This window comes from Myxine glutinosa, chromosome 1 (assembly GCF_964187855.1).
Source record: "Myxine glutinosa chromosome 1, kmMyxGlut1.1, whole genome shotgun sequence".
NCBI classification, from domain to species: Eukaryota; Metazoa; Chordata; class Myxini; order Myxiniformes; family Myxinidae; genus Myxine; species Myxine glutinosa.
This window is the reverse complement of record NC_136261.1, coordinates 447,008,131-447,022,265: the sequence shown is the minus strand read 5'-3', so window position 1 is coordinate 447,022,265 and position 14,135 is coordinate 447,008,131. Positions and strand designations below refer to the sequence as shown.

The 14,135-nt window shown below is 39.9% G+C and overlaps 1 protein-coding gene across 2 annotated transcripts in view; it reads left to right on the top strand.

The window, feature by feature from the left end:
- The window catches only part of LOC137418890 (dermatan-sulfate epimerase-like protein), a 77,766-nt gene that overhangs the window by 13,522 nt on the left and 50,109 nt on the right, over window positions 1-14,135 (top strand). The window contains exon 3 of one of the 2 annotated variants that reach the window (XM_068105040.2): window positions 6,369-6,663. In XM_068105040.2, coding sequence (XP_067961141.2) covers window positions 6,369-6,663 — 295 coding nt within the window. The remainder of the gene's footprint in view (window positions 1-6,368; window positions 6,664-14,135) is intronic. The other variant, XM_068105046.2, reaches the window with a different exon arrangement.

Here is a 14,135-nt window from a genome sequence, read left to right as displayed (position 1 = left end):
GGGGAACAATCACCAGAAACAGATTTGACCAGACGCTACCAGGATTTGGAGGAGGGAGACAAGTTTGAGAGTTCAGTCTTGAGAGTGGAGAGATATTGTTTCCTGGCTCTCCTGAGGGTGGACACACACTTGTTCCGAACTTTGTGAAAGGAACTGAGATTACCTTCAGTTGGATTAGCCTTCCATGAGGTGAAGGTAAGTTGGTTCATGGCAACTGCCTCACCACAAGATTCAGTGTGCCATGGATGGGAGGAAGGGTCGGCAGTAGAGATGCGTTGATGTCAGTCGATGTCAGAGGCAGCAGAGATGGGAGGCCTGTCCAGGTGATTGATGGCTGCTTGAAGACCGTGCCAGTCGGCCTGAGTGAAATGCCAGACTCATCAGCGCTGAGGAGGCTCTCTGAGAATGGCCAGAGAGATGTCCACTTTACCAAGCACATGATCAGAAGAACCGATTGGAGCAGAAGAAGAGCAGCAGGCATTTGCAGGGAAGTTTGTCATAACCAAGTCTAAAAGAGAAGATACTCCATTGACTGAGATCCGGGTCGGGAAATTGACAGATTGTGTCAGTCCCAATGAGTCGCAGAAGTCCTTTGCTGTGGTGCCATGGCTGGTGCGAAAGGTGCCCACACCCAGCCAGCTGGCATGATGACAGTTGAAATCGCCACATATGAGGAAGAGAGAGAGAGAGAGTTGGGATGAGTGGATAGAAGTTGGTCCATGTTGTCAGACATCGAAATGTAATTGGATTCATCACTGTTTGGAGGATGGTACAGAACACATATGAACAAAAGGTGGGAGCGGAGAGGAAGCCCTAGCCAGAGGTACTCCTGGGGGTGAGGTGGAGAGAGGGCAGTGCAAGGAGAGTGAGGAAGAGAGTTTTTGATAAAGATAGCAACCCCACCACCAGGACGAGGCTCAGGTTTATCGTACCGGAGGAGGGAGCAACCAGGAAGAGATATTAAGGAATCAGAGACATCTTGAAGGAGGAAAGTTTCTGTTAAGCAGATCAAGTCTGGATTGTCAGAAGCAACCTGAATGGGGAGATCAATCAGGTTTGAGCGAAGGCCTCGGATGTTTGTGGTCCATACCGTTAATGAAGAGGGAGGGGAGCATCAGGAGTAGTACATGGGATGGGAAGGGTAGGGTAGTGAGAGCTGTTGATCGTGTGTCAGAGATTGCAGAAGAGTTAGGAGAAAGGGAAGGACGAGGAGGACAAATGGTAATATGTCATATTGTACATATTACGTGCTATCAAATTGTGCAAAAACATATATGCACCAGTCATAAATATTGGAGGATCATATCCCCACCTCCCGGATCGCCCCCCAAGTGCAGAGTGCACCCCCACACTTGTTTCCTCGTGGTCCTGGCAAACACTCGCCTTGTTGTGTTCTCAGCGAGCGCTTGGTGAGTAATAAGCCATCTTCGATAATGGCGATGGCACGGAAATTCCGAGTGTGTAAATGGAGTTGTTATTGGTTCGGTTGTTGCTTCAAATTCCATCAGTTGGAGCGATCGTGTGCGGAATACCCACCCCGCCAGGCACGGCTCAAACATTCCGATGTGCTGCAGATACCTGTGGAGGCACCCAGGTAACCTAGCCAATGGGCAGTGTAATTGTTTAGTTTTTAACTATTTCGTTTTGTTGGTTTGGTCTTCCTGCTCAGCAGTTTCCATTTTGTTTGAATGATCCTTGTGTGTTTACTCATAGCAATTAATTTGTTAATAAATTGGTTATTTTTATTTAAATTATACAATACACGAAACACTTCTCTCAAACTTTAACTCAAAACAACACACAAATGAGTGTTATGGCATGGCTGGTTCATTTAGTGTAGGTAAGTCTGCCATTGCATACCCTGGAGCCCTCACATCCTTCCCTTACACCAAGCTAGCTTGATGTGTCCCCTCGGTGTTCAATTTGGTGAAAACTGCACAAACAGCACATCCTGAATGAAATGAAATGATCTGACTTGTTATCTGAGTCCTCATCTGTTAGGTTTCGGGTTAGTTGTGTGAGGAGTGATGTCTAGATCATGGTATATAGATAAGGTGTGGTATGGGGGCAGCGTTATCAGAGAATGTGCTAGGACTCTCTATGTTATGGTGGCATGGAAAAAAGGAAGAACAAGAAAGAGCAATCAGAGATTGCAGACCCTCGCCAGGATGTATTTTTAGTGGTTTTGAAAGCTTTTGTGTTAAAACAAATATGGCGGCCAAACCACGTGACTGATGACATCATCACTATTTCCCCCCCCCCCCAACCCCCCCCCCCTCCACCAATTTATCCATAGATGATGCTCAATAAATTTCATCTTGATCGGATGAAGTTTCGTACTTGTCGAATTATGACGTCATAATGGAGGCACCTATGACATCATCATTGACATATGGTATTCCACATGGAGAGTTCTTTACAATGAGCCACATCTCAATTTTTCTATGCAGCGCTTTTGGAGATAGAGTTGCAAAGTTTTTCGGTTTTTCCAAGGTGGCGCCATTCCATGTGACCTATGACGTCATAATTATCATTAAAATATTCTACAGGTGGAGTTGCAGCTATGGAGAAAATTTCCTGTTGATCGGACCGACGGTTGCAGAGAAAATCATAAAAATATGTAATCATATTAATAATAATCATATTTAACCCTTTGAGTACGGGATTTTTTTTTGGTAAAAATACCCCCGTACGGGAATGCAACCACGTACTGACGATCTATTTATAGGTACAGTCGATGACGTGTAGTAACGTCATCCGCACACAAAACTTTTTCGCGGGTTGCGGCACTGGACGTCATCCGTACTCAAAGGGTTAAACAAACAAAAGAAAAACCTATTTTGGGGGCAAACCCCTTGCCCCCCTTGCCCCCCTCCCCCACGTAGACTACCTGAGACCCTGATTATTTTTTTTTCATGCTGCGAACAAACGAGTTGCAACATACAAGATATAATTTGTGCCAAGTTTGGTAACAATCGCATCATCAGTTTCGGAGAAGAAGTTGCAAGTGTTTACGGACGGACGGACGACACACCCATTGCATGAGTTCCTCAGAATTACGTTCCAGGTGAGCTAACAAGTAAACAAAGAGTTATTTACAGTCAAGTTTGACAATTGTAAACACGACAGTTGTTACATCAGGTGGACACAATAATCGGACAGGTAAAACTTAGCTTTGGAGAAGCAAAGCAAGTCCGCACCCTAAGGTTGTGAAACCGAAAACGGAAGCTCAATCCCACATGTGAACATATTTATTTATTTCATGTGAAAATATCAAATGTGAACATTTCCTCCGATATTTGTTTGGCATGAGGCACGTTTGTTATTGCTTTTGTTATTCTCTCCGCCAATGAAGGGAGATGAAAGTTGTGTTTTCACGTCTGTCTGTCTAACTGCTCAATAAGTTATGGACGGATTCAAGTCCGCACAGGAGTTAATCAAAATGTAAAGTGGGATACCAAATGTAAAGTTTTCAGCGTGGCAGCGGTACGCGCTCTACCGAGTGTCCTTCTACAGACTTGGCATTTAATATGGAATATTTTTTTTTCCTTGATTTGGGTTTACTTTCTTAACTCAGTATATCAATCTGGTGAGTTTCTTTTACACTTTGGTGATTTATTTGTTAAAAGAACCATGTCACTGATTGTCTGTCGCAGCAAGAAGTCAACAACAGGATTATATCACAGGTGGCGTGGCAAAATGTACGGACAGGTGCAATTGATGATTGGCTTCACAGTCGGGTATACAAGGGTTGTTGCGTTCTGTATTAGTGGAAAACAACTGCTGCACGTCTCCAAAAGTTATTGCCGCTTCCTCTGGAGATGGTCCGTCAACTCGACAATGCTGTTTGGCATGGAGTGGTGGCTTTACGAAATTACGGCATGAAACGGCATGCTATTGCTCGGCAGTATGGCATCACTCAAGGTCAGGTGTCAAAGATCCTGAAACGAAATGCTCAGAGGGGTGTCCCTACTCCAATACCGAGGCCAGGACGTCCCCGCAGAACCACAAGGAGGGATGATCGCCAGCTGCACCGGTTAGTCCGCAATGGCCGTACCAAGTCAGCCAATCGGCTTAGGGCTGAGTGGCAGCAAATGACAAATGTGCCTGTATCCAGCAGGCTAGTCAACTGGTTCAAGCAGGCTATCGTGCCAGGCGTCCCCTGAGAAAGCCACGCCTGACCAGACAACACCGCCAGCGCCGATTGCAGTGGGCCAGAGAACACCGTCAATGGCAGCCAGGACACTGGAATCATGTGATCTTGAGTGACAAGTCTAGATTTCTGGTCTATCGTCAAGATGGCCGCGTCCGAGTGCGCAGACAAGTGCATGAAGCCTACAGCAAAGATTGTATAGTGCCAAGAGTCCAAGCTGGAGGTGGTGGGGTGACCGTTTGGGCTGCTTTTCATGCAGGGGGCAAAACTGACCTGGTTGTTCTGAATGGAAACCTGAACCAGTTCAAGTACAGGGTCATTCTGGAAGAAACATTGCTTCCATTTGCTCGTGCAGCCTTTCGAGGAAACTTTGTCTTCCAAGATGACAATGCATGGCCTCATCGTGCTTGCATGATCCAACACTTTCTTGCTGACCGTGGTGTAGAGCATATGGAGTGGCCTGCCATGTCCCCGGATATGAATCTGATAGAGAACTTGTGGGCAGAATTAACGCGTCAAATCGACCAGTTGGTCCAGCAGCTGACCTCTGTGCGTGAATTGCAGCAGGCTATTGTCACTGCATGGCAAGCGATTCCTGTCCAAACCTTGGCAAATCTCGTGAACAGCATGCGTCAACGTGTACGTTGTCTCCTGAATGCTCGTGAGGGTTACACGAAGTACTGAACTGTAATTTTACTGTCCGTAATCCCAGTCGTAATTTCACTTTTGTTTTTGTTAAAAAATTTTTGGCTAATGTGCAAAATAAAGAGATACTTCTGGAAAACGTACAGAAGTTTAACACAATACTGTCCATGAATTGAGTTCGATATCAGTTTACATCACTTTCAAGGATCAATTTATTTGTTTCGAAATGTCAAATGTGGTTTTTGTTTCTTTTAAAGGTCACATTAACAAAATCTAGAATAATTTCAACATAATTCCAATGAACTTTTGGTTCTAAGACATCTTGAAAAGTAAGTTCACCCCCACAAAAAAAATATTCCATATTAAATGCCAAGTCTGTAGTTATGTAATGTTTCCAATTTTTATCAACAATTTAATTTTTATATTCTCAGTTATTGAATTGCTTTAAATTAATGTTCACCAGTGTATGAACGCACATTTATATTAACTAGTACGTACACTCCCCACTGTAGCCTCAGGAACGGTCATGGACTAACCTCTGTGTGGTGTCTAGATTACAGTCGATCTTTGATGAGGTTTGTTCGTCGATGTGATAAGCATAGATTGCCTCACGGATGTCGGGATTCCTCCAAATGTATTTCAGTTTAGTGTTAAACAGCAGTAGCGACCGTTTAAAAGGTAATCGTACGTGTTTGTGGTTTATAATCATTTTTACTTCTGGTAGGGTTGCCCCACGATATGCCATCATAAGCTATTTATACATGTTTGTCCATGGAGAAAGAAAAACCCTTGGGGAGGTACGATATTTTTAGCCCCCGTTGGACTTAGTCTGAAACAGGGGCTTATGAATTGGGTCTCCACCATCCGTGTGTGCGTCCACTGCCATATCTCGGAGATGTATAGATCTAGTTTGTTCATTCTTTGCAGAAAGACAACACATGATGGTACACATATGCACATCATTTTCTTTCGTGATACGATCAAAGATGGCCGACTGGCAGCCATTTTGTTACTTAAACATGTCCCCAACCATTTCACGACATGCATGGACCGATTTTGTTCAAACTTAGCACAAAGACAACACACGAGAGTATACATATGCAGAAGATTCTGTTTTGTCATCCGGCCAAAGATGGCTGACTGACGGCCTTTAGCTCTGTACAGCAAATTTTCTAAACGTACGGGGGCATTTTTGCATTTTATGTCTTTCTTCTTGTTAGTACATTAATATTGATTTGTAATAACATTATATGATGTTATTGTCATTCACGTTATTACTTTTGTTTTTAAAAGTCTCCTTGGAAAAACGCCACGATAAGCTATCTTAATACAGATATACACCTCAACATGCAACCCCCTTAGCAGGGAAAACCTCCTTGGGGAGGGGGTCAAATGAAGTCACCACAACCTCCATTGTGTAACCCTTAGTCCTACTGTCAAGTTTGGTTGAGACTGGATAAGTAATGACCGAATGCATCACGGTCAAAAATCGTCACAGACAGACTGCATATTTTAGTATGATGGATTCAGAAGATTGGTGGGATATGCCAAGTGCACGGTACGATGTCAGGTCGGCTGTGTCCAGGTCGAGCCGGCTGAGTCCGCGTTGGGAAGAGATTTATGGAAACAACCTCGGAGCATTGGCCATGCATTGTCTGCTGCGACCGGCCGACTGGGCATCCTTCACCTTCACCCTCACCTACATGGACCGGCTGGCTGTGCAGCCGTCGTGGGTTTCTGGTGGGGTTAACGGTCGACCTCGCGCCATCACGGCAATCGCGAGCACCCTCGCCGGCTTTTCTACGGCACTGGATCTACTGTATGGGAGATTGAGCAGTGGAAGGAGACGAGTTTATCTTGCAAAGGTATGATAACCATAATCATAGATTGGGAAATGTCAGGGAAAAGGGGAAACGATTGTTTGTTAGGGGTTGAGTATGCTTGCTTGTGTGTGTGTGTGTGTGTGTGTGTGTGTGTGTGTGTGTGTGTGTGTGTGTGTGTGTGTGTGTGTGTGTGTGTGTATGTATGTATATATATATGTGTGTATGTATGTATGTATGTATGTATGTATGTATATATATATATGTATGTATGTATGTATATATATATATATATATATATGTATGTATGTATGTATGTATGTATATATATATATATTAGGGTGGGCTTCAAAAAATCAAAATGCAGAGTTTCTCCGGGACATGGTCTATTTTGTTCCTTTTAGTGTCAAAGGAAACCACACCAAATTTGAATGGAATCCAATAATATTTAGGGGTGCCACATCAGTGATGAATTTTCCCCCATGCAAAAATAGGAATTCCCATTTTTTGGGCTGTATATACACAAAATAAATACATAATTATATATATACATTAAATATAATATTAAAAATAAATATTTAGTAAATATACATTAAATAATAATAATATATATTATATTATACATTATATATACAATTATACGATAGACAATTATACAAATATAGACAAATATAATACATTAAATAATATATTAAAAATAAATATGATATATTAAAATTTAAATATAATAAATAAATATATAGTTATACAATATATATATATACATTATAATTAAATATACATTAAATTTATACATAAAATATACATTAAATAATAAATATACATAAATACACATTATACATTATATATATAGTTATATACAATATATTATACATACAGTTTTGAGACTTCCTATGATCACTATCTGGGCAATTTTCATGCATGTTTTGTACAGGTTACCGGGGTCAGGGGTACGCTTTTTTAGTGTGTAATATGTAGGCCTAACTTATTGACTGTGGCTCTTTTGTAGAGAGTGACCCTGTGGAGTAAGAATTAACAGGATTTTACCCACATTCTTGCGTATTTTGCAGATATGGCATGTGCTAGTACCAGTGTTTCATTGAAAACTCGGGCTCAGGATAATGTGTATCTCATTGGGTCCACTTCTGGAGATGCCATCAAAGGTGCCAAGCTCCCGACTGTGCATCAATCTCTTGTCCTGTTTTTCCATCACCTGAAGAAGGAGAATCGCACTGCCCGGGAGAGTGCAACCCTCACCATTGAAGAGGTTGTGAAGTTCTGGGAAAAAGCTCACCTACCTACAACGACGAAGCAGCACTGCATCCATCGTTTGGAGAGGCTATATGAAGAATGGAGGAGCCTCCAAAAAGGTGCAAAGCGGGGTGGTGCGACCCAAGAGAAAAAGGAAGCATCCTTCAAGGCCTCCTTGGAGAAGACGTTTGAACTTAGGCATGCAGATTCGGAGGCCATAATCACCAACCCCGAGGACAGGAAGTTTCTTCATGATCAATTCTCAGAGAGGAAGGCTTCAATGGGATCTGTAGACACTGTGTTGGAAGCAAAAACTAAGCGAAAGAAAGAAAGGGAAGAAAAGGAGAAGACTAAGGCAGAGAAGGAAAATAAGAGACAGGAAATGGTCATGAAGGGTGCTACTGCTATGGAAGTCACAGACTCAGACTCTGACTCTGTGACCACGGCACAGGCTGGTTCTTCATCATCTGATGGTGGGATATCTCGTCCCAAGAAAAGAAGGCCTATCAACATTGTCACTCCTGAAGTCGCAGCTTCTTTGGATCGTACGAAAACAAGTGACCGAATGGCTGTCCACAACTTGGCATCCATTTGTAGAGCAGTAGGATGGGATCCTGCAGAGCTGGCACTGAACCAATGGACAGTGCGGCGGAATCGCATGATGCATCGATGCAAAACCATGGACGAAATAAAAGAAGCATTTCATCATAATGTGCAGGGTCCTTTAGTGGTCCATTGGGATGGAAAGCTTCTTCCCGATGTCACTGGAGATTTTGTGCATGTGAAGGTGGATCGTCTTCCAATCCTTGTGTCCAACCAGTACCATGGAATGGAGCAGCTGTTGAATGTTCCCAAGTTACCTGACGGGGGAGGAGAAGCTATGGCAACCGCTGTAGTGGACACACTGAAGAGCTGGAACCTTGTGGGCAAGGTGAAGGCTTTGTCTTTTGACACAACGGCCAGCAATTCAGGTGTTCGTGGAGGGGCTGCTGTCCTCATTGAAAATAAGCTACAGACTGAACTAATTCATTTGGCTTGCCGCCATCATGCGCACGAAATCATTCTGGGAGATGTTTTCACCACTCTTTTCGGTCCTTCATCAGGCCCTGACATCCAGCTTTTTAAGCGGTTTCAGGCGGAGTGGCCGTCCATTGCCCATCACCAACCAGAAAATGGATTCACAGATCCTGATACGGCAGCTGAGTTTGCACAGAACAATGACATGATGGATGAAGCTCTGGAATTTGCTCTTGTGTGTTTGAAAGATCAGCAGCCACGAGATGATTATCGTGAACTCCTAGAACTGACTGTCATCTACATGGGAGGAATCCCACCTCGTGGAATCCGGATCATGGCTCCAGGAGCAATGCACAGAGCCAGATGGATGGCAAAAGCACTATATTCACTACAGGTGTTCATGTTTCGGTCAGAGTTCCACTTGACACTTCGAGAGGCGAGAGAACTCCGAGCCTTCAACATTTTTGTCTGCCTTGTGTATGTACAGGCTTGGTTTCGGGCTCCACAAGCTATTGAGGCTCCCCTGAATGACATTAACCTCTTCAAGAAGTTGGAAAAGTTTGAACAAATCAATCAGAAGATGGCTCAGGCAGCCTTGAAGGCACTTGGCTGCCACACGTGGTACATGAGCCCAGTACTAGTGGCATTTGCATTCTTTGACACCAGAATTGACAAAGAAAGCAAGATCAATATGATTGAAGCATTGAAAAATGACGGTGAAAACCCCTCTCCAAAGAGACCAGCTATCAAACGAGGAACCGCCCTGTCAATCGCTGGCCTCATAACAAAACACACCAAGCATTTCTTCAGCATTCTAAGGACCCCAACTGATTGGATGGATAAGGATCCTGGTTCATGGGAGCAAGAAACCAGCTTTCAGGAAGCAAAGAAAGCCGCCAGTGGCTTAGTCGTGGTGAACGACAGGGCAGAAAGGGGTGTCGCATTGATACAAGACTACAATAAGCTCCTTACAAAGGATGAAGAGCAAAAGCAAGCTCTGCTATAAGTTGTTGCTGCTCACAGGAAGATGTACCCCGATGCCAAGAAGGCAACAGTGGTGAAACAGGCCCAGAAATAGGAGTTACATTTCTCATTATATTTGGGTTTTTAAATATTATGTGATATGGTATCTCTTCATTTTATGAACTGAACATTTGGATTGTTATCATTGAATTTGAGTTTTCATAGCAATATAGTGCTATTTGTGCAGCTATTGTAACTTGTGTTTGCTAGAATACAAAGAAAGTGAGTGGAGGGTGGATTTTCATAAAACAAACTTCTGGTTTTGCTTTCGATCCATATATAGAAAAGTTTTGTAGACACCTTTAGTTTGAAGGCTGATGTGAGTAGTGTAATAATGTTGCTTCTGGGACACCTCCGTTTAACATGGGAAATCCCTATCTAATGTCATTTACCCCCTTGTCTTTTTCAAAAATCATAAACACCTATTTCTCCCACCCTCATCTTTATGAACCTTTTGTCTGTAGTACCTATCCTTAATGTTGTTCATTAGACCACTCAAACACTACAAATATTTGTTTTCTCTTATAGACCTATCATCCTTCTTCTACATATCATCTGGCAGATTAATCTTTGACCCATTCACTTCCATATTGACCCTAAAGACCTCTATTTCTCTCACCCTGTTCTTTACGAACCTTCTAACCTTTTGACATGTTATCCTTATTCATTAGACCACTTAAACACCTGTGATCCTTCTGACCTTATGAACCTTTTAACCTTTTACTCTTAATATCATCTGGTGAATATAACCCACTCAAACAACGACCCTACAAATATTTGTTTATGTGTGGGAAATAATTTAATTCTCCTACAACTCTCCTCACCGTCTAATACATTAACAAAAAATATGTTTGAGTTTGGTTCTTTATTAAGATATTTTAACTGAGCTAAGATAAAATGGTAAACCTCCCTCAATGTTCTTATTTGAGCGCCTCCAGTGCCACATACCATTTTTAAATTAAAGTATATATTTTCCTGACAACCATCAAAGTTTTCCGTCCACTCAAAAATATTTCCATCTTTTTTACCCAATTCACCGGTATTTAAATTAATTCTCTTATTTGTTTTGTGAACTTTTTTACCAGTTGCCTTTTCAATTATACCTATTTGATATTTTTCACATTCATTATGTTTTCCATTTATATACCAAGGTTGATTACACCTCCACTCTTTAGTCTGGTTGATACTTGGTTCTATCATTTATATAATAGTAAAAAAGGCGGCGGTAGCCCGTTAAAATCCCCAACCCCCCCCCACCTTTTTAACTTATCACTTATATATATCTTATCACTTATATATATCTTATCACTTATGTATATCTTATCACTTATATATATCTTATCACTTATATATATCTTATCACTTATATACTTATATAACCATAAGGGAGACTATCAATTCCATTTTCTAAAATAAACCTCTTATCATCAAAAGCCCCCAATGCTTTCTTATTTATCTCTTCTGAATATAATTGATGTTTATAACTTCTTATTCCATTAATCTTTCTAAACTCTTCTTTCTTTGTTGTTAAACAGTTATAATAATCCTTAAAGTTTATTGTTTCTTTAATAACATTTTTCTTTACACCTTTTAACTTCTTGTCAGTCTTTTCAACGTTATTCACAATGTATTTATAAGCATAAGCCTTTGACCTCAATCCCACAAATTCACTCATAACATTTCCTCCTAATTCATCCTTGAACTTTCCAATCACCTTTTTATTTTTAGAAGAGAACAACTCACTCTCTGGACTGTAATTACTCGTGTCATAGATATTAATGTCTCTTTTCATGTCTGAATAAACATCGTTGGTATTAATTTTCAAAATAAAACTATCTGTATCCATATAAAGTAGATTAACATCATTTTGATATTTCTTCCTCAAGTTATTATAAAAGTAATCATACATTAATGACTTTGATAAATCAAGAATTGTTGTTCCAATATAAATAGGTTTGTTCATTTCAATACTCTCTTTAATCAAATGGATCGCACAAAAGTTCTCAGTAAAGACCTCAGCTCGAGTAAAACTCGGTCTATTAATTAATTTTGATGCTTGTTCCCAAGATGTTGATAGTCTGATATTTTGTCTTTTCCTCACATTCTCCATAGTCTTACCAAAGACCGCATTATTCATTAATTTATAAAAGTCTTTCTCAAAATCTGTTTTTGACTCTGTTCTTCTTTGTGTATTAAAATCAATGTACCCCTTTAACCAATGACTTTGATTGAACTTTAGAACCCTATGGATCTTCTCTACTCTTAGACCTTTTGATAAATATTGTCGCAAATTTCTTTGGTGTAGAACATAATTTTTCTTGTTATATAATGTACTAAGTAATTTTTCTGTTGATTCACCTATATCAAACGATCGTTGATAATCACTCAACCATTCTTTCTTTGGACTTTCTTTCTCACAAGCAAATGGGAGATCTTTGTGTAGGTTATGGAGTTCCTCTGGATATTTTAAATCAATTTCAAAATAATAACCAACTTTTTCTTCATCCAATTCTTTTTGTGTAGAGATACATACATCTTGTAAAACGTTTTTGTAGTCTTTTTCCTTTACCCATCTAAGTTTTCCATAAGGAAGAGCCTGAGACATTGCCCAGCCATACAGGTTGTTCGCGTCATAGTACATCAAGTAAGAACTCTCTTTCGTTGGATCATAATTTGGAAGATATTTGTTATTTGCTTTTGCGTATCTACTCGAGCAGACTTGTGAAATTCCACCTCTTTTTGCCTTTTCAATCATCAAAAGCATATCAACATCGATTATCAAATCCAAATCTTGTTTTGTCATTTTCAACATCGCACTCCAGGCCAATCCAGGTGCTGTGTAGTAGTGAGCAGGATCCAATCCATATCCAGTGCGACAAACAGATCTAAAGGCTTCAAATACATCGGCCAATAAAAGCACATCAGTTTTGAGATACAAATCGTGATACTCGCCAAGATTCTTGATGTTATATTTTTCCCAAACATTTTGTGCGTGTACATAATCTTTATCAGATATATGACTATTATTTAATTTGTTATAGAAATTTTCTTTTGAAGGAAGTTGTGTTTCATTGAATCTCTCAAATGAGTCCATATAGTCATAGGGGTAAATTCCCTTTTGTGTTAGAAAATCTTTATCTAAAAAATACTCTGAAAGACATGGAAACTCTTTTAGATTTTGAACCAAGTTAACCAATGGACTTGCCATGAATTTAAATGTATCAAGAAATCTGATATGAGTAATAGGAGATGTGTGAATTGTTTTTGTGAATGAAATGTATTTCTGATCCGTGTTTGGAATTGCTGAGATACTTCCAGAAGTCTTTGAGAGTTCCTTGATAAATAGATGTGTATCATAATGAGCGTTGTTATGAAGAAAGACAGGAATGAAAGAGGGGAGTTGATAATTAATATTACAACTTTGATGAGCCGGACCTCTATATTTACCAGTGAGATGACAATGGTCTCTAACCTTTAGACCTTTACCAATTTTCTCCTCACAAATATGACAGACATTGTTTTTTATAAATTCCCTTTTTTCTTTACTTGTTAAGGACATTGGTTTATTGGTTTCTCTCATTATCTTGGTTAATCGAACACAGTCTTTTTCTAGTCGTTTCACAAACTCCTCTGGGGTATTTGAGCCTCTATACATCTCTAACTTGTTATATTTATCACCAACGGATGATTTGATATAATAACAAAAACCACAAGGAGTATGTTTTTGATATTTATTTGTGTATGATTCTTTTGGATCTTGAGAAGCAGTATCAATTTTTTCTAAAATACTTTCAAAATCAGCATATATAACAAATGGATGTTTGATCTTTTTATTTTCATCTTTGAATGTGATCTTTGAGCCTTCTTTAGGCATATTGATTACCGTTGATTTATGTTCGCCACAATAATTTGAATGTTTATCTAATCTTTCTTGTGAATTGAAGAAGTTAAGACAACGCAAACAAATATATATTTTATTTGTTCTCTTACAGACTTGTGGTTTTATTAATTTAGCAATATCTTTGATGTATGTATAATGTGAATTTTCGTCTGAATTAAAATATAGAAGATTAATATGAGTTTGTTTACAATTGTCAGAAAGCTTTAAAACCTGAATGTTGTTTGTTTCTGTTAGACCATAAACATTAACTGATAAATTATTCATCTTTTCAAATTTAGGAATATCATTTAAAGTCATCGGAAACTTTACATCTTTTGTATTTAAT